We start from the raw sequence: 25,646 nt of genomic DNA on the forward strand, positions 1-25,646 counted from the left end.
TCACTTCACTAATATTTTTTGACAGTCTCACTCTGTCACCCAGACTAGGGTGCAGTGGCTTGATCATAGCTCACTGCAGCCTCAAACTCCTGGACTCAAGAGATCCCTCTGCCTCAGCCTCCCAAGTAGCTGGGATGACCACTGCTACCACCGTGCTTGCCTAATTTAAAATTTTTTTTTTTTTTTTTTTTGAGACGGAGTTTCACTCTTGTTACCCAGGAGGCTGGAGTGCAATGGCGGGATCTCGGCTCACCACAACCTCCACCTCCTGGGTTCAGGCAATTCTCCTGCCTCAGCCTCCTGCATAGCTGGGATTACAGGCACGCGCCACCGTGCCCAGCTAATTTTTTGTATTTTTAGTAGAGATGGGATTTCACCATGTTGACCAGGATGGTCTCAATCTCTTGACCTCATGATCCACCCGCCTCGGCCTCCCAAAGTGCTGGGATTACAGGCTTGAGCCAGCGCGCCCGGCCAATTTTTAAATTTTTTTGTAGAGACAAGTTCTTGCTTTGTTGCCCAGGCCTACATTTCACCAATTTTTTTTTTTTTTTTTTTTTTTTGAGGCGGGAGTCTTGCTCTGTCACCCAGGCTGCAGCATAGTTGCATGATCTCAGCTCACTGCAACCTTCGCCTCCTGGGTTCAGGCAATTCTCCCGCCTCAGCCTCCTGAGTAGCTGGGATTACAGGCATGCGCCACCATGCCCAGCTAATTTTTTGTATTTTTAGTAGAGATGGGATTTCACCATGTTGACCAGGATGGTCTCGATCTCTTGACCTCATGATTCACCCGCCTCGGCCTCCCAAAGTGCTGGGATTACAGGCTTGAGCCACTGCACCCAGCCCAGTCTTTTTCTTTTTTGAGAGGGAGTCTCACTCTTGTTGCCCAGGAAGGAGAGCAATGGCGCAATCTCGGCTAACCACAACCTCTGCCTCCCGGGTTCAAGCAATTCTGCTGCCTCAGCCTCCAGAGTAACTGGGATTACAGGCATGCAACACCACGCCCGCTAATTTTGTATTTTTTTAAGTAGAGATGGGATTTCTCCGTGTTGGTTAGGTTGGTCTCGAACCCCGACTTCAGGTGATCCGTTCACCTCGGCCTCCCAAAGTGCTGGGATTACAGGTGTGAGCCACTGCGCCTGGCCATACACCTACTATTAAAGAAAGGAATGAGTTAGCCAACTTAAAGGAACAGTCACATATAGAGTTAAAATGTTAAACCACTACAGGTGTAAAAGTAAATAGGATTGCCTGTATAGGTAACTAGTATCTGTATAGTGTTTTCCAGTTTAAAAAGTGATCTTGCCGGGCACGGTGCCTCATGCCTGTAATCCCAGCACTTTTGGAGGCCAAGGTGAGCGAATCACAAGGTCAAGGGATTGAGACCATCCTGGCCAATATGGTGAAACCCCATCTCTCCTAAAAATACAAAAATTCACCAGGCATGGTGGTGTGCACCTGTAGTCCCAGCTACTTGGGAGGGTGAGGCAGAAGCAACTCTTGAACCCTGGAGGTGGAGGTTGCAGTGAACTGAGATTTCACCACTGCACTCCAACCTGATGACAGAGTGAAACTCTGTCTCAAAAAAAAAAAAAAATCTCACATCCATTAGGTCACATAATGTTCTCAAAGCTCACAGGCAACCCTTATCTCCATTTTGCTGGAAGTAAAATAAGCAGGTGTGGTGTTTTTGTTTTTTGGCTACCTAAGTGAAGCAGTGGGAGAAGAGAAGGAACAAAGAAATCTGTAATTGAGCCAGGCACGGTGGCTCAGGCCTGCAATCCTAGCATTTTGGGAGGCCCAGGCAGGCGGATCACCTTAAGTTGGGAGTTCGAGACCAGCCTGACCAACATGGAGAAACCCCATTTCTACTTAAAAAAATACAAATCGGCCGGGTGTGGTGGCTCACGCCTGTAATCCCAGCACTTGGGGAGGCTGAGGCGGGTGGATCACGAGGTCAAGAGATCGAGACCATCCTGGTCAACATGGTGAAACCCCGTCTCTACTAAAAAATACAAAAAATTAGCTGGGCATGTGGCGCGCGCCTGTAATCCCAGCTACTCAGGAGGCTGAGGCAGGAGAATTGCCTGAACCCAGGAGGTGGAGGTTGCGGTGAGCCAAGATCGCGCCATGGCACTCCAGCCCGGGTAACAAGAGCGAAACTCCGTCTCAAAAAGAAAAAAATAATGCTGAGACACACAGATGGAGAACCAAGAAATACAAATGGACATACAAAAATCAAGGATACGCTGCTTTCGCAACACATCACAACACTCTGCATTGGGTGAAAGTACAGTGACTTCAGTGACATACGTCAGTCCCAGATCTTCAAAACAAAAATGAAGTTGGTTCTATCATTTGGAACATTCTTGCTGTAGGTAGGCTGGCACGATTCGAACGACTTGTTTTGCAAAAGTTAGGTCAATGCACTTTTTTTGCAAAGTCTGATAATTGCACTTGTGTGAGTGCACACATTTGCCTGTGTGATGCACTCTTTAGCTGTGGGAGCTGGCTTTATACCGACGGCATTTGCTCTGTGACTGCCTACGGGTTAGGGCACCGTTCCCTCCCTCGCCCTGCCACTTCGTGGCAGGCTTCGTGTCTCCCAAAGCCACGCAGGGACAGCGTCCACGTTCCTACACCCACCCAAATTCTAGAAGGAGGAAGGAAAAGGGCGAAGGGAGACACCGCGCACGCGCGTCAACACACGCAGGCGCAGTCTCTCTCCTTCCTGATCGCCTCGCGCTCCACCCCACTCGAAAGCAAAGGAGGGAAGCGATTGGGCACGCTGGTTGCCCATCAGACCAGGATCTCTTCTCCTCAACACAATTGGCAGACGGGAAAAAGGCTAGTCCGCCGAGGTCTTCCTACCCCTTGGAGACTCAGCGCCACCGCGGAAGCAGCGACTGCTCACTTCCGGCGCGGGCCTAGACGATTTCTCCCCCTTCCCCGCCGTCACCCTCCGCCTTCCCACCCCCCGCCCTTCCACCATGGCCGCCTCTGTGTGGTGTGGGGAGACGCTGGTCCTCTGTGTCCTCCCATAGCGCTTATTGCCTCACCCTCACCCCCTAGGGGCCGGATCCAAAGGCGCTTCACTCCCCACGCCTTGGGCATCAGTCAGGAAGGTTTCCTACCCCCTACTTCGGGGGCAGGACTCCTCTTACCCCCACTGGGAAAAGAGGCAGAAACTTAAGGTTTTTCCTCCTTTTCTTAGGGTCAGACGCTCTTAGGGTCCACTTCTTCGGGGCGAAAGCCATTCCTATCCTTCCTATAGGGGCGCAGGCCCTTAACCCACTGTACTTCGGAGCCAGCGGCTTTCCCTCAGCACTGCCGCCCCAGAGTCAGGACCCAGAGAACTGTTTGCCTTCGCCCCCAACGCAGGCGCGGCCTTTTGGAGAGGAGGGAGGAGTGGAGAAGACAGGGGCCCTTGCTCTCCCCTCCCCAACTTGTTCCTCTTGCCCCCCAGTCCCTGGCAACCCAGAGTCCCCGATTTCTAGGACTTTCCATCCAACCACTCCCTGACCTTTTCCCGTCTCCTGGCTGCAGCCATGGAGTTGCAAAAGGGAAAAGGGGCAGCAGCAGCAGCTGCTGCTTCGGGAGCAGCGGGAGGTGGAGGAGGAGGAGCGGGAGCAGGAGCCCCAGGAGGGGGGAGGCTGCTACTTTCAACCAGTTTGGATGCCAAGGATGAGTTAGAGGAGGTAGGTGTGGGGGGCGGGAAGGGAGTTAAGAAATTGGGTTTTGGAGGGATACTGGAGCGGATAGCGGGTGGGGGGACGCAGGGGGCGGGGGAGGAGGCTTTCACGTTTTTTCTGAAGCAACACAAACACTGCTCCAGCTTCCTGCTCCTGAAGGAAGAACTGTGGGCCAACTTCCTGGACAGGTTGTCATAGTAACAGCAGCCACTAGTAGGAAAATGGGTGGGGGGTGTTGGTGAAGGAAGGTTACAGCACCCAGATTTACCGAATTTATTTTTGACATTCCTTTCCACATACATACCACAGCTGTTTTTACTATCAGCCCTGTTTCAGGCTTAGGTCATATATTGAATTGAGACGTGTGTGCTTATGAGAGCTGGCAGTAGACCTTGGACCCTCCTGTTAGATGCTATCATTGATTTCATGTGAACACAACCAATTGCTAATGATGTTAACTAGGCATTTAGAATGAGTGAAGACTTAAGAAAAGTGAGTAGTGTTTAGTTTGGTGCCATTTAGCCACAGTAGTAGGGTGAATGGCACCTAGAGGACTCTCCTTCAGAAGCAGATAGCACAGAGGAGAGAACATACGGTTTTAAAGCAATGCAATGGACCTGAATGAGGACGTTAGGGGACCTGATAGTTGCCCCTCCTGTCCTCTTCCCCACCTTTTTCCTCCTGCCCCTGCCATCCCAGAGTTGATCATGTATACCTTTCCACTGCTACAAATGAGAATACATACCTAGGAATACGAGATCCAGAACTGGAACGTGATTGCTCAGCTGTTCGCAAGGCCTAATATTCAACTCGATGGTTATCCAGTACATGAACAGGCCCTGGCTCTTCACTGACGGTTTCCCTGCTTCTGACTTTATCAGATATTAGAGGATGGGTAGACAGATGGGTGAAATTCAGAGTTTAAATTTGAAAAAATAGGTCAGATACAAGATGGTAGAACATATATGCAAAAATGAACTTTGTAAATCAAGAGGTGGCTGGATAGTAACTTTGTGTACTATACACCAGCAAATGTCTGCTTGCTGTCTGCCTTCCTGTCATGCTTTTCCCTCATAATTCTGTGGGCATTCAGGTAAATCAGAGTTTGTTTTCTGTTGTCTGTAGGTATCAACTAAGGTAGATATAATTATGAATGTAAACAATGTATTCCCAAAACAAGTGAGAATGACTTTAGGACTGCCTGGCAATTGAAATTATCTATTTTTTTTTTGAGATGGAGTCTCGCTCTGTTGCCAGGCTGGAGTGCTGTGATGCAATCTTGGCCCACTGCAACCTCCGCCTCCTGGGTTCAAGCGATTTTCCTGTCTTAGCCTCCATGCCCAGCTAATTTTTGTATTTTTGGTAGAGACAAGGTTTCACCATGTTGGCTGGGCTGGTCTCAATCCCTTGACCTCATTGTCCGCTGGCATTGGCCTGGGATTACAGGTATGAGCCACCACGCCCAGCCAGAATTATCTACTTTTTAAGAAGTGGCCACTGTCACTGTTGAAGTATTTTTTAATCCCTGTGTGCTAGCACTGGAGCTCTAGAAGTATAGAAAGTCAATAATGACTGCCTTTGATCCCTCCATCAGAGTGGAGGGCAAAAGACCCAGGGGTTGGAATCCCTACCCTGATTCTTAGAGGCATCATGTGCTTCTGCTTTAATTCAGTTCATCGGATAGTACAGCATCCTGTTCTTCTGAGCAGTGACGTGTTTGCTACTAAATGAAATGATGCAGCAGGAGGGGACCGTCAAAGAAGGGAAGCATGTGCATTTTCTTGCTTTTTTTTATACTGAGAGTGAACTTTCAACTGTTCCCAGGGAAGGGGGGGAGGGCCTCTCTTTTTTTCTGATCGCCATAATGTGGATGTTTCCCAGTATGTCTCAGACTCCCTTCTCTGCCCTTTGTCCTTTGCATTTGAATTTTCCAGCAAGACTTGCCACACTATGTTTTTTTCTCTATGTGTATGGTTCAGTTATCCCCACTAAACCAGAGGGTCTCTAAGGGCAAGACTTACTGGGTTCTTCCTCTGGGTCTCCCCACAGATCTCGTGCACAGAAGTTATCAAAACCTGGTGTTGACATACTGATCTCTGCTTGTTCTGGCTTGGTTGTTTTCCTACCTATTGCCCAGGAACACAGAGGTAGTTCTGACCATATATGCTTACTGTGGGCTGGGTCTGATAGGAAAACCGGATGGAAGACATCCAAGGTCTGCCTTTCCAAGCTTATCTAATGGCTTGAGTTAACACACCCACAGGGAAGGTAAAAAAACAAAAACAACAAACAAACTGGTTAGAGTAGTGAAGTGACTGGGATTATTAAAATTGGGTGTGATTAGGAAAGACCTTTAGAGATCTGGAGTAGGAAGCATTGGTCAAGAGCATCCCAGGCAGGAACTCTTAACTCTTCTACCCTAGGGAGCATTTGGTGTATCCTTTCTTCTCTTTGGCCCCGTTTTTCCCTTTGAAGGCGGAAGTCTTCTTGCCCATTCCAATCCCAGTTTGGGGAGTGAATGAGATAAAAATAGTGCCAGAGATTGAAGGAGTTTAGAACATGTAGTTTCTAATCTCATGAGCCTTCGTAGCTCCTGGTTTTTCTTTTGCCAAAGAGGGACCAGTCACTTTTAAATCAGGCTGATAGAGGGAGGCCAAAGAAGTCAGAACTTCCTCTTAAGCCCTGGATAGGTTTCAGGCTTTCATTTGGTTAGAGGTACATCCCTACCAGGTTTTCCCCAAGAAATAATTCATACTTATATGTGGGGAATCTCCAGGGAATGGGTTTTGGGTCACTTCTAGTTTTTGTCCCCTTAAATCATAATTTCAAATACAAGTGACTCATGGTTGTAGAATACTTTGAACCCAGCTTGTTCAGTAACTCCTTACCTACATGACTCCTTGGAGACTTTTTTTTTTTTAAGACAGAGTTTCACTCTTGTTGCCCAGGCTGGAGTGCAATGGCGTGACCTTGGCTCACTGAAACCTCCGCCTTCTAAGTTCAAGTGATTCTTCTGCTTCAGCCTCCCAAGTAGTTGGGATTACAGGTGCCTGCCACAACGCCCAGCTAATTTTTGTGTTTTTAGTAGAGTTGGGGTTTCACCGTATTGACTAGGCTGCTCTCGAACTCCTGACCCCATGATCCACCTGCCTCGGCCTCCCAAAGTGCTGGGATTACAAGCTTGAGCCACTACTCCCAGCTGTCCTTGAGGATTTTTATGACTTCCCATATGGAGTTCAGTGGCGCGATCTCAGCTTACTGCAACCTCCACCTCCTGGGTTCGAGTGATTCTCCTGCCTCAGACCCTTGAGTAACTGGGACTACAGGCGTGCACCACCATGCCTGGCTAAATTTTGTGTTTTTTGTAGAGATGGGGTTTCACCATATTGGCCAGGCTGCTCTTGAACTCCTGACCTTGTGATCTGTCTGTCTTGGTTTCCTAAAGTGCTGGGATTACAGGTGTGAGCCACCACACCCGGCCAGTGTATGCTTTTTACCAGATGATATATTCACTTGGCTGAGGGAGGGGAAATGGAAAGGTTAGAGGGGTTCCTACAGCTTGAATCTCCAGCTTCGGGTATATACTGGCAAACAGAAAGGCCTTCTCCCCTTCCTCCCCCATCTCATCTGCTGCTGCTGTCATGGAAACCATGGTCAGGTAGTCTTAGTATTAGAAAAATTAGTTCAGGAGCTCCTAGAGAGTGTAAATATTTTCTCAGCTCTCTAAGGTACTGTCATGGAGGGCTTACTCTGAACAGAGCCATTCTGCCAGCAATTGTTGGCATCTGAACCTATGATTCGATTTTTACTGAACCTCCAGAGACTAGGGGAAGAGGGTTGCTATTACTTGATTGTAGGGATCCGGCTTCCTGTGGCTGTCTTTGAAGGGATGTAATCCTTTGTCACCCTGAATGATTTGTAATTAATTTTTCCCATCCCTTTTTGGAAAAGTAATTTCTATAGTTGAGGAAGAGTAAAGCATCCTTTATGCTTCTTGTTGCCTGTGAACAGAAAGGACTGGCCGTCACATTCTTTCCTCATTGCAGTTATCCACCCATCCAAATTCTGGACTCTCTCACTTTCTACAACCTGAGCTGGGCCTCTCTGTTCCAAGAGGCCACTTTTCTCCTTCACTGGGCAGTGACCCATAGAATTGACTCAGGCCTCTGAGCAGAGCTCATGGGAGCTAGGGAAGGGGCCTAGAGAAATTGTTCAGGCCAAGGCCTCTCAGCCACAGATCACTGCCAGAGACTTAGCTAGCCCATAGGGCTGTGTAGCCAACTTTGCAGGATCTTGGTGCAAGGTACATCATTCAGGCTTCTCCCTCTCCCCTACCGTTTCCTGTTGTCTCCTGGAAGACAAAAGTTAATAGAGGGTAGGTAGGAGAGAAAGATTTTTAGTCTGGTCAGGCACTTATCTATATCCTATGGTAGGAGTTTTCAGGAATCTTTAAGGCTGTCCCATTAGAAGTAGTGACTGGGAATGGGGAGGTTTTAGTCCTCTAAATTTAGTTGTGTAATGGCTGAGCTTCCCATAAATTGAATAGGGTTTTTTGTTTTTCTTGAAACAGAATCTTGCTCTGTTACCCAGGCTGGAGTGCAGTGGCATGATCATTGCTTACTGCATCCGCGACCTCCTGGGCTCAAAGAATCCTCCCACTTCAGCCTCCCAAGTAGCTGTAGGCATACCACCACACCCAGCTAATTTTTTTTTTCTAAGACAGTCTGACTCTGTCTTGGAATGCAATGATGTGGTCTTGGCTCACTGCAACCTTCGCCTTCCCGGTTCAAGCGATTCTCCTGCCTCAGCCTCCCAAGTAGCTGGAACTAAAGGTGCGTGCCACCACATCCAGCTAATTTTTTATTTTTAGTAGAGACGAGGTTTCACCATGTTGGTCAGGCTGGTCTTATACTTATGACCTCATGATCTGCCTGCCCCAGCCTTCCTGGGATTACAGGCTTGAGCCACTGTGCCTGGCCCCCCTAGCTAATTTTTAACATTTTTTTGGTAAAGACAGAGTCTTCACTATGTTGCCCAGGCTGATCGTGAACTCCTCACCTCAAGTGATTCCTCCCCACCTTGGCCTCCCAAAGCGCTGAGATTACAGGCATGAGCCACCATGCCTGGCTGCAAATTGAATAGATTCTAATTTAACTGAGGCTGTATGCTAGGTGCTTTCACATGTTACTTTGTTTAATCAATACAGCAACCTTGTGATAGAGGCATTATCTCTGTTTTGAGGGGTTTTACGGGGCTAAATTATCCAAATTAGCCTCAGGCTGGCAAGTGGTAGAGGGTTCTTTCTATGGTATGCTTCCTGTCAGTTTGCTTATTAGCTAGCTGCTGCTTGATTTTGCCTTTCCTCTCCATTGATTCAGCAGAGATTTTTCCTTTTGATAGGAAGGACTATCTAGAATTTTAGAATGCCATGTCACTGCCTGTTCACCATCTCCTCCTCTGAAACTGCTTGTTTACCTAGGCTGTGTGCAGGGCTCCCCACAGCTCTCCTAGCAAGAACAATCTGAACCTAGCAGCTGGAGTAATTGATTTCCCAGTCCTTGATAACTATCTTGGGTAGAGAGGGATACGATTTTTTTTTTTTGAGACAGAGTTTCACTCTTGTTGCCCAGGCTGGACCTGCAGTGGTGTGATCTAGGCTCACCGCATCCTCCACCTCCTGAGGTCTCCTGCCTCTTCAAGCGATTCTCCTGCCTTAGCCTCCCGAGTAGCTGGGATTACAGGCTTGTGCCACCACACCTGCCTAAGTTTGTATTTTTAGTAGAGATGGGGTTTCTGTGTGTTGGCCAGGCTGGTCTCGAACTCCTGACCTCAGGTGATCTGCCCTCCTTAGCCTCCCAGAGTGCTGGGATTACAGGCGTGAGCCACCGTGCCTGGCTTTTTTTTTTTTTTTTTTAAGAGATAGGGCCTTGTTTTGTCACCCAGGCTGGAATACAATGGTGTGATCACAGTTTATTATAACCTACAGCTCTTGGGCTCAAGTGATCCTCCTGCCTCAGCCTCCCAAGTAGCTGGGACTACAGGTGCACACGGCCATGCCTGGCTAATCTTTAAGTTTTTATAGAGATGGGGGAGTTCTTATCCTATTGCCCAGGCTGGTCTTGAACTCCTGGCCTCAAGTGATCCACCCCCTCAGCCTCCCAAAGTATTGGGTTTATTGGTGTAAGCCACTGTGCCCCGCAAGAGGGATAAAATTTAAAAAGAGAGGAAGCCCAGCCAGAGGTTTTTCCTTCCCTCCCCTTGTCATATAGGAGCTGGACTAGGTAATCCTGGATCTCAGAGCTTGTGGGAGAGGTGAGCTGCGAGAGTCATAGCTCAACTTTCATGTGACCTTACAGCTCCCTTTCACAAGTACACAGGTGCTTTCTATTCAGGCTCAGCTGCCAGTCTGACCTAATTTGGGGCATAGTCAGACCTGATAATTGGATAAGTAGTTTGGGGCTTATTTTAGGTTGACGTTTTGCAGCTATGGTAGCTACAAACACTTGTCTTGCCTCAACACTCAGTTCTGCGCTGTGCCGTCTATACTCTTACACAGGATGGACATAGACAACCTGAGGATGATGGTGAAGGAGAAGCATGATTGTCATTCATTCTTTTTTTTTTTTTTTTTTTGAGACGGAGTTTCGCTCTTGTTACCCAGGCTGGAGTGCAATGGCGTGATCTCGGCTCACCACAACCTCCGCCTCCTGGGTTCAGGCAATTCTCCTGCCTCAGCCTCCTGAGTAGCTGGGATTACAGGCACGCACCACCGTACCCAGCTAATTTTTTGTATTTTTAGTAGAGACGGGGTTTCACCATGTCGACCAGGATGGTCTCAATCTCTTAACCTCGTGATCCACCCGCCTCGGCCTCCCAAAGTGCTGGGATTACAGGCTTGAGCCACCGTGCCCGGCTGTCATTCATTCTTAAAGCTCTATCCCGTTATCCATTTTCGTCAGTTATTCAAAATGCTGCAACAGAACCACTTCTCAACAAGATGTGTGGTGATGACCTCTAAGATCAGGTGGAAGTAAACGAGCCTCCCTTTGTCCTTTTGCCAGCATCATTATCACTGGAAATTGGTTTTCCTCAAATAGTTTTTGGGTTCATCCTCAAGAGAGAGTTTTAAAAGGACTCAGGAAATAGTTTAGGGAGTGATAATGAGAGGTTTACTCACTTATGAGATACATTTTGTCAATATCTTATCAACACTGCTTCTTCTGAATAGGGACCAGTGACTAAGGTTCCCTTAGAATGTCGAACACATTCCATGGTGGGTTTGAAACCAGAGTGGCTGTTGGGTAGGCTTTAATGCAGCTGTTTCCATCCTTGTTTAACTGGAGACCCTGGTAGGTATTTTCTTTTCTTTACTTTTTTTTTTTTTTTTTTAAGACAGTCTCACTCTGTTGCCCAGGCTGCAGTGGCGTGATCTCGGCTCACTGAAACCTCCAACTCCCAGGTTCAAGTAATTCTTCTGCCTCAGCCTTCCAAGAAGCTGGAACTATAGGCATGCACCACCACACCTGGCTAATTTTTGTATTTTTAGTAGAGGCGGGGTTTCACCATTTTAGCCAGGCTGGTCTAAACTTCTGACCTCAAGTGATCCTCCCGCCTCAGCTTCTCAAAGTGCTGGGGTTACAGACATGAGCCATTGCATCCAGCCTCTCATAGGTTTTAGTTTGGCCTTTGGTGTTCTATTGCTCCTTTTCTTTCTTCACACTCTCATTGTTTTTTAGGTTTGTTTTTAACATATTGGGGGGACATTTCAAATATAAAAAAGTAGAGTGGTAAAATCTGCATGTAGCCATCACTCTGCTTCAGTACTTGTTCGTAGATGGCAATCTTGTTTTATCTTCTTTCAGCTATGTCTGTATTACTTTGAAGCAAATCTAAGATATATAATTTTATCTGTAAACATTTTGTATATACTAAGTCTATAAGAAAAGAACTTTCTGGCCGGGTGTGGTGGCTCATGTCTGTAATCCCAGCACTTTGGAAGGCCAAGACAGGCAAATCACAAGGTCAGGAGATCAAGACCATTCTGGCGAACATGGTGAAACCCCATCTCTACTAAAAATACAAAAATTAGCTGGGCATGATGGTACATGCCTTTAATCCCAGCTACTTGGGAGGCTCAATTAGGAGAATCCCTTGAACCAGGGAGTCAGAGGTTGCAGTGAGCTGAGATCACACCTCTGCACTCCAGCCTGGTGACAGACCTAGACTCTGTCTTTAAGAAAAGAAAAAGAGGGCCGGGCGCGGTGGCTGACGCCTATAATTCCAGCACTTTAGGAGGCCGAGGCGGGTGGATCACGAGGTCAAGAGATCGAGACCATCCTGGTCAACATGGTGAAACCCCGTCTCTACTAAAAATACAAAAAACATTAGCTGGGCATGGTGGTGCGTGCCTGTAATCCCAGCTATTCTGGAGGCTGAGGCAGGAGAATTGCCTGAACCCAGGAGGCAGAGGTTGTGGTGAGCCGAGATCATGCCATTGCACTCCAGCCTGGGTAACAAGAGCGAAACTCCGTCTCAGAAAAAAAAAAAAAAAAACCCCACCATAACCATAACATTTATATCTTACCTAAAATCGTTAACAATAATGTTCTGTTTCCCAGGCTGGAGTGCAGTGGTACCATGAGAGCTCACTGCAGCCTTGCCCTCCTGGGCTCCAGTGATCCTCCCACCTCAGCACCCTGAGTAGCTGGGACCACAGGCATGCACCAGCATGCGCAGCTAATTTTTCTCTGATTTGTAGAGATGGGATTTCCCTATGTTGCAATGCTGTTCTTGAACTCCTGGGCTCAGGCAGTCCTCCTGCCCCCCAAAGTGCTGGGATTAAGGTGTAATCTACCTCGCCCAGCCAGCATTTTTGACAGGCCATTTGTTTTGTAGAATATCTCAATTTGGGTTGTCTGAAATTTCTTCGTGATTGGACTGAGTTTATACCTTTTTGGCAAGAAAACCATAAAAGTGATGTTATATCCTTTCAGTGCACCCTATCAGAGGCACATAGTGTTAACATGTCTCATTATTTGGTGGTATATTAACTAGGATCGCTTGGTTAAGGTAGTGTCCTCTAGGTTTTCCTACAGGGATTATTATATTCTTTTTGTAATCAATAAGTATTTTGAATGTATGTAAATAATCTCTGAAAAGTTTCACCTACTGGTTTTATCATCCATTGTTATTTGCCTGAATCAGTTATTAGTTTCACCATTTCCTCTACATTTATTAATTGGCATTGTACTGTAAGGAAGAGCTTTCCTTTCTCCTTTATTACATATGTATCTATAAGAATTGACTTATGGATTCTTACTTTATTTGAGGGATGATAATAAGTCTTTGGGATTACAGGTGTGAGCCACTATATCTGGTCACAGTCTTCTTTTTTCATGAAGTCTCGCTCTGTTGCCCAGGCTGGAGTGCAATAACGTGATCTTGGCTTACTGCAACCTCTGCCTCTTGGGTTCAAGCAATTCTCTTCCTCAGGCTTCTGAGTAGCTGGGATGACAGGCGCCTGCCACCATGCCTAGCTAATTTTTGTATTTTTTTTTTTTTTAGTAGAGACAGGGTTTCAGTATTTTGGTCTGGCTGGTTTTGAACTTCTCCTTTTCACCTTGTGATCCACCCACCTCGGCCTCCCAGAGTGCTGGGATTACAGGTGTGAGCCACTGCACCCAGTCCTAAATTTCTTAATATATGGGTTTCCCTCACTTTTTTTCTTGTGATTTATGTGTTAAAGAAATCAGGTTCGCTGGGTGTGGTGGCTCATGCCTGTAATCCCAGCACTTTGGGAAGCTGCAGTGGGTGAATCACTAGGTCAGGAGTTCAAGACTAGCCTGACCAATATGGTGAAACCCCATCTCTACTAAAAATACAAAAATTAGCTGGGCATGGTGATGTGTGCCTGTAGTCCCAGCTACTTGGGAGGCCAAGGCAGGGGAATTGCTTGAACCTGGGAGATGGAGGTTGCAGTGAGCCAAGGTTGCACCACTGCACTCCAGCCTGGGCGACAGAGTGAGACTCTGTCTCGGAAAAAAAAAAAATAAATAAAACTCAGGTCACTTCTTAATAGTTTCCACATTCTATATTTTGCTGGTTATATCCTCATGATGATTTTATTAGTAAACTGGCAGTTAGATCTAGGGAGCATGATCAGGTTTAAATTGTTAAACTTTAGGGGGCCAGAAGTACTTCCCAAGTGGTGTTATATAACACACTGCTCCTTTTTTCTCACCCCTTCTCAGAGATTGGAAAGATGTATGAGCATTGTGACATCGATGACTGCTGGTGTCTCTGAGAGAGAAGCCAATGATGCCCTCAATGCCTATGTGAGTAGAACGCCTGTGCAGCCCTTTCAGCTGCTATGAAAGCCTCGTAACATGGGCAAAAGCATGGAAAGACTAAGTGGTTGGGGGTAGGGGACTGAAGTTCATCATGTCTTGGCTCCCTGAATCAGATTTCTCAATTCCTCTCTCCCACTGTGGGAGCCTATCTCTTGGGCATCTTTCAGTGCAGCTTTTTGTTTTTATAGAGATGTGATCTTGCTATATTGCCCAGACTGGAATGCAGTGATTGTTGACAGACATGATTATAGTGCATTGTAGCCTTGAACTCCTGGGCTCAGGTGATCGTTCTGCCTCAGCCTCTGGAGTAGCTGGGACTGTAGGCACCACCACACCCGATGTCCTTATCTCTTTCTTTTTTTTAATCTCATTTATTTTAAGAGAAGGAAATTATCAGATTTAAAAGTTGATTGTATCTTCCTTAGGAGTCCCATGTTTTCTGGGAGAAATTGAGTTTGAGAACTTTCTGCCTGTGAGTGCAGCTAGTTTGTTTTCCTTTTTCACATTCCAGGTGTGCAAAGGCCTCCCCCAACATGAAGAAATCTGCCTGGGCCTGTTTACTCTCATCCTTACTGAACCTGCCCAAGCCCAGAAGGTAAAACACCCTCGTTCTAGACCCATTAAACCCTCCTCATATATGATCTGGGATATGGGGGAACTTGACAGTTTAACTGCTGTAGTATGAAACTCTTTGACCAGAGCTAGATCACATTGTTCTCCAAATAGAGTTACCAGTCCCTTTATACTCAGTAAATTGGTCCATCCCATGACTAAAATCCTTTCTCTGTCTCGAGATTCTGAAGCTAAATGGCAGTCACAAAAGTGAAAAAACACATAGAGTTTTAAATTTTAAATTTATGAGGCAAGGCTAAAAAGGTTGGGATTCAATCCAGGGAACAGAAGAGAACAACCATAACCAAGTCCATGAGAGTTCTTGTCCAGAAGAGCACGGCCAGTAGTTTACAAATTCTGCCATTGGCAGGTGAATAGAAAGCAGGCTTAACATTTCAGTAAATAGGATTTAGATGAGACAGCTTAATGTTATGTTACATGATTAATGCAGTAAATAATTCAGTGCTTAGGAGAACACTGGAGTATGCTGGAGTCAGACTTCCTGAGGAATGTTGTATGAAAACATGAAAACTAGTCTGGGGTTCTTCACAAACTGGAGTCTCCTTTATGTGGAATGGTTCAAGTAGGTTCCCTCCTTGAGGTGAAGGACTAGGCAGGGTGATCTCTTTGAATTCTGTTCTTTTTCTTTTTATTTATTTTGAGACAGAGTCTTGCTCTGTCACTCAGGCTGAAGTGCAGTGGTGCAATCTTGGCTCACTGCAATCTCTGCCTCCTGGGTTGAAGTGATTCTCCTGCCTCAGCCTCCCGAGTAGCTGGGATTACAGGCATGTGCTACCATGCTCAGCTAATATTTGTATTATTTTTTCTTTTTTTTTTTTAGAACTTAGAACAATTCTAATAATATTTGTATTTTTAGTAGAGATGGGGTTATACCATGTTGGCCAGGCTAGTCTCAAACTCCTGACTTCAGGTGATCCACTTACCTCGGCCTCTGAAAGTACTGGGATTATAGGCGTGAGCCACTGTACCCAGTCTGTTCTTTTTATAATAAAGTAGCAAAATTCTGTCTTCTGCCTTTCCAAATTTTCCCTTTCCAGCAACTCTGTGTCCTTTGAGTCTTGGTATAATGCGTTAAAGTAGGCCGGGCGTGGTGGCTCACGCCTATAGTCTCAGCATTTTGGGAGGCCAAGGCAGGTGGATCACAAGGTCAAGAGATCAAGACCATTCTGGTCAACAAGGTGAAACCCATCTCTACTAAAAATACAAAAATTATCTGGGCATGGTGGTGCGTGCCTGTAGTCCCAGCTACTTGGGAGGCTGAAGCAGGAGAATTGCTTGAACCCAGAAGGCGGAGGTTGCGGTGAGCCGAGATCGTGCCATTGCACTCCAGTCTGAGTAACAACAGCGAAACTCCGTCTCAAAAAAAAAATGAGTTAAAGTATGTGTCTAGTATCTGGCATTAACTATATGACACTAATAAGAGAAGAGTTTGGAATGGGGGAATTAACATTTCATTGGTTCTTCCCTGAACAAAGGTGATGTGGAGGGAAACAAACATGCTTTGTGCCCAGCATTCTCTTAGACTTAATCTAGGCAATATCTCATTTGATCCTCTCTCAAAACCATATGCAGTTAGTGGCTCTATCTCCTCCTCCTAACCACTCCCAGTTTACCTGTGAGGTAAATTCTCCAAGTTACCTTGGAGATGGTCAGAGATGATGCCGTATGTTCAAGAGAACAAAAAGAAAATCATTTTCAGGGATAAGAACAGGATGCTCATGGTCCCTTGGCATAGCTGCTTGAATTAATCTCAGGGAAGGATTTATGGGTGTGGGAACCTGATCTGTTTGTACTGCTGCTGCCAGCTGGAATAGGGTCTGGGGTGAGGGTGGGCAGTGAGGCAGCAAGTATTCACAAATCCTTGGTTTCCCAGGAGAGCCAAGGCCATTCTGGTCTGGGACCTTGTCGAGTTAAATTGCTGTTTCATTTTTATACCGAATTTATCATCAAGATCCTTGAAGACAAATGAATGTTTCCAGTTGGGTTGTGTTACAGAGTGATATGATCCAGCCCAGCCCATCCATTTTAAAGCAATTGTTGGCAAAGATGAGAGTGGATGGGTTGGGTTAAAGTTTAACTTCCTCTTATGTGGGTTTTTAAAAGTCTGTGTGTGTGTGTGTGTGTGTGTGTGTGTGTGTGTGTGTGTGTGCGTGCGCGCGCGCACTGTCGTTGGCTATGTGTGGGTTTTTACAAATACCATTTGAATTCCATTTAGTTATTTCAGTGCAAATTAGTCTTGCCTGCTGGAAAGGTTTGTTTGTTTCAGGTGATCTGATCCAACCTGGGTAAATCAGTAAACCTCAGTGAAGGGGACAGGGTATGTGTGGTATTTCTCTCTTTGGCTGGCTTAGCTGTAAGAGGCCCCTGGGTTCTGCAAGGTAAATGCTTATTATGTCATGAATTTGACCATCCAGACACAGCAAGACTAGAATATCTACTCTTCTTTTTGCCCTGTAACAGCCCCATGCAGGAGGCCCAGGCCCTGTGTGGAAGTCAATCATTTGTCTCGGGTCTCAAGGCTGCTGACGCCTTTGCTAGCTTTCATGTTCACCTACTAGAAGTTTCCAAGTAAATCCCCTACCTGTGAGCCTTCTAGGCTGAGCCCGAAGGTCAGGCTTCTTCAAACAAAGGCAGTAAAGACAGAATTAGGAGGACAGTTTTAGGCAGATGAAGAACTATCAAGTAGTGACTCATTCAGAGACCTTGAGCCAGGTCAGAGCATGATGGAAGAATTAGTGATGTATCTCCCTACAGCTTTGATCCTTCTCCCTAAAAGGGTGATTATTTTGTAAAAATACTTCTGTCCTACAGAAGTTTTAGGTGGGCGTTACTGATGAGGACTGATTGTAATGCATTGTTTTAGGCTTCAGCTTAAAGCAACGGGTTTTGTAAGTATTTATATTTGGGGTTAATTCTGCCTTTGGAACAGATGGATTTGAGATTCAGTTGTTTCTGAATCTCCACAGGCTGAGACAGGATGTGGATATGGTGGAGAAGTAGTGGAAACTGAGTCTTCTTGAGCACATAGAAGCCTGCCATGGGAAAGCATGAGCTGAGGAGCCTCTGTTCGTACTGGCAGGCAGGTTCAAGGAGTTAGGGCCAACTCTGGGATTTGGTGAGATTAGGATGGATTGAACAGGTGAACAAGATAATTCATTTAAGGAGAAAGCAGGTCAGTATTGGCAAAGAATAGAGGATGCATGGGTTGGATTTTGTCTCAGTTGTACCTTCTTCATTTGCATCTGCCCTCTTGGCAGCTCTTAGGAATATTTATATCTTTTGAGTTTATTTATTTTCTTTTTTTTATTTTATTATTTTTATTTTTAAAAAAATAGAGATGGGGTGTCACTATGTTGGCCAGGCTGGTCTCCAACTCCTGACCTCAGGTGATCCACCTATCTTGCCCTCTCAAAGTGCTGGGATTACAGGCATGAGCCACCACGCCCGGCCAAGTTTATTTATTTTCTATTTGGTGTCTAAACCACACAGCTGGGAGCAGGCTTGACTAGGGAACTGTGGTGAGGAGTAAGGCTCAGGTAGTGAGCTATGCAGGCAGTGGTAGTCAATAGATAAAGGTAATGGGGAATGGTCTAATGTCAAGGTCTGTCTTCATCAAAGGTTCAAGGACTCAGGCCCAGACAGTTCTTGGTCTAGGTATTTCTCCCCGCAGGCAACTCTAGAAAGAAGCTTGGGGGCTCTGGGGCCTAGGCTGACACATCACTGCTCTGGACACAGTCAGTCACCTTTACTTTTTTTTTTGAGACGGAGTTTCGCTGTTGTTACCCAGGCTGGAGTGCAATGGCGCGATCTCGGCTCACCACAACCTCCGCCTCCTGGGTTCAAGCAATTCTTCTGCCTCAGCCTCCCAATTAGCTGGGACTACAGGCACGCGCCACCATGCCCAGCTAATTTTTGTATTTTTTTTTTTAGTAGAGATGGGTTTCACCTTGTTGACCAGGATGGTCTCGATCTCTTGTCCTCGTGATCCACCCGCCTCGGCCTCCCAAAGTGCTGGGATTATAGGTGTGAGCCACCGCACCTGGCCCACCTTTACTTTCTTTTGAGACTCTCCACTTCTCTCTTCCTCACTGAGATACGGGTGTGTGTGTGTGTGTGTGTGTGTGTGTGTGTGTCTGTGTGTATGTGCGTGTTTGTTGGTTTCATCTGCTGCTTTTCCAAGCTGGTCAGCAACTGGCACAGAGGTTTGTAACACAACTGGCAGCCTTAAGGATATGGTACTCCCAGAACCCAGCTGCCATTTCTTACCAGCAGTTGCGGTTAGTGAAAGTCCCAGATGGAGCATGGAATTAGGCAGACTGTGTTTGCTGTCTTCGTCTGATCATGTGTCTCCTGAGAGAACTTGTCCTTCTTCCCTGTCTTGAGTCTATTCTGCATTCGTTTGAACGACAACGTTCTCTAGTTAGTAGTGTGTATCTTTGGCCTGAAACAGATTTTCTCTCTGCCTCTACTTCCCCTATCCTCTCTGCCCATTCTTTGACTTACCTCTAGGGGAGGGTCCAGGACTTAACTATCAATATTTGCTGAGCAGTACATTGACAGTAATTCCCTGGGTCCCTCTATTGCTTTCTTGTTTCCTTATTTTTTTGGTCTCCCAACCATCAGCTATCCCCCAGAGGGAGTCATTCTCTTTCGGGGATGAAGTTTACGCATGTGGAACACGTCTAACTGTGGGTATTTTCATCATTAGTTTGTTTGACTTAACAACGATAGAGGCAGAAGGAAGTGACGATCGCTAATCTGTTAGAAGTCTCTCATCAAATTAAGGCCAGAGAGCAGATGGTATTGAAGGGTACATCTCTTTTGAATGCACAGGATGAAAGAGTTTAGAAATGTTGCTGGCGGAGTGGCTCATGCCTGTAATCCCAGTGCTTTGGGAGGCCAAGGCGGAAGAAAGGTAGAGTCTCGAACTATTGCAAACTCTTACCCTATCCCCAGCGGCCTCTTCCGGTTATTTCTAACGTTGGTACAAGAGGTGGTTAAGCATGTTATTATAGGATTAGAGTGCCTAGTTTTGAATCCTGGTTCTTCCTCGTCTCTTATGTGACCTAGGACAAATTACTTTAAGTTCTCCGTGCCTGTTTCCTCATCTGTAAAAATAAAAATAATAAGTATTATCTATTTCAAAAGAAATTATTGTTAGGTATATCAAATGCAGTAGTATATATATTATTATTATGTTATATTATTGCTTGCCATATAACAACATCCTTGCTGTACTTTTTTTTTTTTTTTTTTTTTTTTTGACACAGGGTCTCTCTTTGTCACCCAGGCTGGAGTGCAATGGCATGATCTTGGCTCACTGCAGCCTCCACCTGCTGAGTTTGAGTGATCCTCCCACCTCAGCCTCTGTATCTGGAGCTACAGGCACGTGGCACTGCACCCGGCTAATTTTTTTTTTTTTTTTGAGACAGAGTCACTCGTCACCCAGACTGGAGTGCAGTGGTGCATTCTCGGCTCACTGTGACCTCTGCCTCCTGGGTTCAAGCAATTCTCCTGCCTTAGGCTCCTGAGTAGCTGGGATTACAGGTGTACGGCGCGTGCCACCATGCCCAGCTAATTTTTATATTTTTAGTAGAGACAGGGTTTCATCATGTTGGTCAGGCTAGTCTCGAACTCCTGACCTTGTGATCCACCTGCTTCAGCTAATTTTTATATTTTTAGTTGAGATGGAGTTTCACCATGTTGGACAGCCTAGTCTTAAACTCCTGACCTCAGGTGATTTGCCCACCTCAGCCTCCCAAATAGTGCTGGGTGGGATTACAGACATGAACCACTGTACCCAGCCCTTGCTATACTATATTGTTATTATTGATGCCATCCTTGCCACTGGTCTTCAGAGGTTGTGGGAAGCTACCTGCCTAATTTCTACTCTTTCTGATGAGACCCTGACAGTACTGAACTCAGCAGGCTAAGGAAGTTGCTAATGAGGCCCCCTAAGGTATTCCTTCTGGAGTCTCACTAGAGAGACGGTAAAAAAAAAAATAACTAAGGGGAAGAGAAGCAGTAATCTCACAGAAGAAATTGTATGCCCTCCCTCACCTCCTCCAGGGTTTGGTATGCTGAAAGATCTCTTTTCATTAGGCAGCAGAAGGAAAGGGCATCCTAGAGAAAAGAATAGATATTTAGTTCAACTGGTTATGGTGGCTCGTGCCTGTAATCCCAGCTACTTGGGAGGCTGAGGTGGGGGAATCACTTGAGGCCAGGAGTTTCAGCCTGGGTAACATAGTGAGACCTCGTTTCTAAAAAACAAAAACCTGTTTTAAAAATTAGCTGGGCGTGGTGGTGCATGTCTGTAGTACCAGCTACTCAGTCACTGGACTGTAGTGCAGTAGCCTAGCTGGAGTGCAGTTCAAAGCTGCAGTGAGCTTTGATCATCCCACCGTACTCCAGCCCAGGCAACAGAGTAAGACCCCCAGTATAAAAACTAAAAATTCAAAAAATTTCAGTTTTGTTTCTGCCCTTAACTGTCTAGGGCCCCTCCCTAGATTTTCTTCCCTTATTACTCCCTTTGCTCTATCTGGCTGTGTCAGTTCTGGTCTAAAAACCTCTTTGGGATCCTTTCTGGCTTGTTCAACCAAATCCATTTTGCAGTGACCTTTTACTGACTGGCAGATGAAAAGCAGATGGCCTCCACCTGGTTTTGCTCAGCCTGTGATATCAAACAGTATGACACTTCCTAAGAGGGGAAGTGAGGGGACAGGGATAGTACTAGGAGGCTTGCTCAGCAGGCTTTTCTGCCTCATTAAAGGATAACTCTGTGTGACAGAGCAGGGGATAGGTTTGGGATGAAGGACCCCTGTAGAAAGAAAGTGTCCAGAACGGAAAATATGTCATTGCTACTCAGTGTCTTATTGGTGTTAATTAAGTTTAAGGGTTTAGAGGGCAAAGGGTCCATTGTGGTTGGGGTGAGGACCTTATCCTCAGCTTGCTGGCTGCTCACAAACTTTACTTCTCACAGTGTTACCGGGACTTGGCTCTGGTGAGTCGTGATGGCATGAATATTGTCCTGAATAAAATCAACCAGATACTTATGGAGAAGTACCTGAAGCTGCAGGATACCTGCCGAACTCAGGTAAGGCCAGAAAGAAAAGACAGGATCCAGCTCAAAGAGAGAGGATGAGAGGATGGACCCTCTCTCTGTCAGGAAAGGGAAAGAGGGATAAGGGCTAACACAGCCCTATCATTATGTGTCTAAACTGTAATGTGCTCCTTTCAGTTGTAATTGAATTAGCTCCCTTCTCAAACTCACAGGTCCTGCTCTTCATCTGTTTTTCCCTCTTTCCTTTAGTTGGTGTGGTTGGTACGGGAACTGGTGAAGAGTGGGGTTCTGGGAGCCGATGGTGTTTGTATGACATTTATGAAGCAGATTGCAGGTGAGATTGATGGCGGGAGCGTAAAGAAAAAAGGAGGGGAGCCCAGAGACTAAATAGAGACAATGAAAAATGATAAGTGCCAAAGGGATGGAATTCCTGGATTGCTTAGACTGTTTCCTTCTGATACAGACATCTGCTGACCACATATGTGGTAGAAATCAATTGATTGAAAAGTCATGGGCCGGGCGCGGTGGCTCAAGCCTGTAATCCCAGCACTTTGGGAGGCCGAGGCAGGTGGATCACCAGGTCAAGAGATCGAGACCCTCCTGGTCAACAAGGTGAAACGCCGTCTCTACTAAAAATACAAAAATTAGCTGGGCATGGTGGTGCGTGCCTGTGGTCCCAGCTACTTGGGAGGCTGAGGCAGGAGAATTGCTTGAACCCAGAAGGCGGAGGTTGCGGTGAGCTGAGATCGTGCCATTGCACTCTAGTCTGGGTAACAACAGCGAAACTCCGTCTCAAAAAAAAAAAAAGAATAGTCATGGGGGGCCTTTTAAAGCAGTAAGTTGCCTCATTTTCTTTCATGCTAAACCCAGGTCTTGACAGAATATTTGGCCTATTTTAGCCAGTCTTTTTTATGCTGAGATTTTATGGCCTATCAGAGCAGGAAGAAATGGGGACAGAAGTGAGGGCAGTAATTTGTTCCCATGTCCCTGTGCTTTCAGAAACCTAGACATCTTCCCTGGCTTCACCCCCATGTTCTGAAGGCTTGCTCCCTAGTAATTATGACCTGTTATTGGGACCAGAATGAGGGACAAACTGTGTCACAGAACAGACCCTGACATTTAGATTTTATTCTCATCTTGGCCTCAGTGACATCTGTCTGAGCCACCACATATGCAAGAGGCTACTCCCAAGAAAGATTGCATGCGTTTGTTTCAAAGTGACCTGCGACTACCTCACCATTAGCCCATTGGAGCTTGCTTCCTCTTTAGGATTTTATGTAACACTGATGCTCCTGTTTTGATGTGTATGAATCTTAATCTATGTGATGTGTGACTTGTGAACATTGAATTGTTTAATTGCAAGCTGGGGCAAGGCATAGCATTGTTGTGCTGACTATTTTTATCCTCTCTCCTGGCACTTTCTTCCCTGTTTGGCACTCCCAGCCCCCATTTCTTATGCCAAGACTGGTCTGGCATTGCTGCATGTTAATTCTGCCCCAGGAAGTTTTATAGCAAGCCCAAAAGACTGTTACCTGGAAATAAACTCTTGGCCTATTGGGGGCCTGAGTGGAGGACTCAGGGCATCCAGTTGCTGGACTGCAGCTGCTAGCAGCCACCTGTACCCCTCAGGCCCTATCTGAGGTATCATCCTTTCTTTCCAACTGTGGGCTTCTCATATCTACTTCTCAGACATTCATTTTTTTTTTTTGAGTCGGAGTTTTGCTCTTGTTACCCAGGCTGGCGTGCAATGGCATGATCTCCGCTCACTGCAACCTCCGCCTCCTGGGTTCAGGCAATTCCCCTGCCTCAGCCTCCTGAGTAGCTGGGATTACAGGCACGCGCCACCATGCCCAGCTAATTTTTTGTATTTTTAGTAGAGACGGGTTTCACCATGTTGATCAGGATGGTCTCGCTCTCTTGACCTAGTGATCCACCCGCCTCGGCCTCCCAAAGTGCTGGGATTACAGGCATGAGCCACCATGCCCGGCCTCAGACATTCACTTTCAAGGGCCAAAATGTTCCCACTCCAACTCACAATCTATGGAAAAGTAGCAGCTGTGGTTTCTAGAAAATTTCAGGACATTCCCTTCCCTTCTTTCTGGAGGCAAAGGAGGAAACTTTAAAGCCTAGCAGAACAGAAGGCAGTTTATCCCAGCACTAAGAACAGCAGTGATGGGGTGGCAGTCAGGGTGGACCAGCAGAATGGGTAAAGAGATGTATTGGATTAGCTGAGTTGCTAATCAGAGCTATTCTTTTTTCCCCTTGTGAAATCAGGTGGAGATGTTACAGCCAAAAATATCTGGTTGGCAGAAAGTGTTCTGGATATCCTGACGGAGCAAAGGTAGATTCCACCACGAAGGGTGGGGCATGGGCCAGATAATGACCGTTAGGCGTGTGAGAGTGGGAAATGGGGATGAAAGGATTGTGTGGCCCAAGAACACCTTAAGTTAGAGAGGGGGAGGTGAGGAGAGGGAGAGACAAGTGTATCCTTGGCAAGTGAAGGAATTAATGCCCAAGGAATGAAGGAGTGGGAAAGAGGTCTTTGCCAAAATATCTCATAGCCCAGAAAAGCTGGCTTCATCTGATAAGGGTTTATTTTTGATCCAGACCTCCTTGGAATGTTTATCTTAGGGGGAAGTTGGGGAGGAATGAGCTCAGCAGAGTTGGGCCAGCCAAACACCCACTCTTGGCAGGTATCCTTTTCCCCTCCAAGCCTCCCCATCCAACTCATGCTCTCTTTTTGAAGTGACACAGGGGTCAGTTGGGGTGAGCAGGTAATAGAGATTAGTGAATCCTGCTGGAGTTTGCATATAGGGTTTGGAGGCTCCAGTGGTAGAGAGTGCGTCAGAGGGTGCATATTGGGTTTTCTGGCTGATTCTTTCCCTTACCCATCAAAATAAAGGGCCAGAAATTTTATGAGGGCTATTCCACATCTGAACTTGTTTGGAGGTGAGGCTTTCCCCTTGGCTTTAGTCGTCTTCTTGCTTGACTTCTGAGTCTCTTTTCTGGTTGAGGACACCATAGTAGTCAAATGATTGAGAGGGCTAATAGTGTCCATACTATCTGTAGTTTAGAAGAATGGACCTCCTCCCATCATTCACACTTGTGAAAGAGACGGCTGTGTGCTATGGTCTCCCCAGGTCTGAGAGCCCTGCCCAGTCTGCTGTGCAGTGCCACCTAGTGCTCTGGGCACAGATGTGCAGCCACATCTGGGCCTGGAGCCACTTCTGTTATTGGTGCCATTCCACTAACGTGCGATCCTAACAGTCTCTCACCAGGTCTCTGCTTTTCCTAGGTGTTTGTTCCTTTTTACTGCCCTGGGTCATGGAGCCTTACTTTCATCTCTCTCTGTCGTGCCATTGCAGGATTCAGATAATTTCATTACCTATGCTAGCAATCTTTCTAAAAAAGTGATTTTTCTTGTTTTATTCCTGGTGTTAAATACATCCTGTCCCGGTACCTTAAAGCTGAATTTCCTGTATAGGCATCAGATAACTGCCCTGTTTTCTACCCTCCAAAAAACTTACATCTTTTGGTGAAAGTCAATACCTAGAAGTTTAAAACTGTGTCCTCTCCTACACCCTCCTTCTCACTCCCTTCTGAATGTTTCTAGGGCTGTGGAGTTAAAAGGTAGCATGTAGGGGAGGGGACCTTCCCCAGTAACCTTGGCTAGTACATTCATTCTGTGAAAAGTAAAGGCCAGAGTCTTTTAATTAGGTGGCTTGAGTAGTTTTCCGGAATCAGGATGTGGCCTGATTGGATTAATTAAACACCATGTCATCTTCCTCCAGTTCCCTGCCTTCCAACAGGGGTGCCAAAGCCATTACAAATTGTTTGCTGGGAGGAGACAGTGTCTCAATTTTGTCACTTAGAGACAGGATTAGAGTTTTAGGAATATCCCTACTGTGTCTT

General features: G+C 46.2%; 1 protein-coding gene across 1 annotated transcript in view; it reads left to right on the forward strand.

Annotated features, from left to right (window-relative positions):
- The first annotated feature begins 2,904 nt into the window (after positions 1-2,904).
- The window catches only part of INTS3 (integrator complex subunit 3), a 49,675-nt gene continuing 26,933 nt past the window's right edge, over positions 2,905-25,646 (forward strand). Inside the window, exons 1-6 of the mRNA XM_002759997.7 lie at positions 2,905-3,698; positions 13,943-14,026; positions 14,553-14,636; positions 21,654-21,767; positions 21,984-22,068; positions 24,009-24,075. Of these exons, the coding sequence (XP_002760043.1) occupies positions 3,549-3,698; positions 13,943-14,026; positions 14,553-14,636; positions 21,654-21,767; positions 21,984-22,068; positions 24,009-24,075 (584 nt within the window). The 5' untranslated portion in view covers positions 2,905-3,548. The remainder of the gene's footprint in view (positions 3,699-13,942; positions 14,027-14,552; positions 14,637-21,653; positions 21,768-21,983; positions 22,069-24,008; positions 24,076-25,646) is intronic.

Source organism: Callithrix jacchus, chromosome 18 (genome assembly GCF_049354715.1).
Source record: "Callithrix jacchus isolate 240 chromosome 18, calJac240_pri, whole genome shotgun sequence".
In the NCBI taxonomy this organism is placed as follows: Eukaryota; Metazoa; Chordata; class Mammalia; order Primates; family Cebidae; genus Callithrix; species Callithrix jacchus.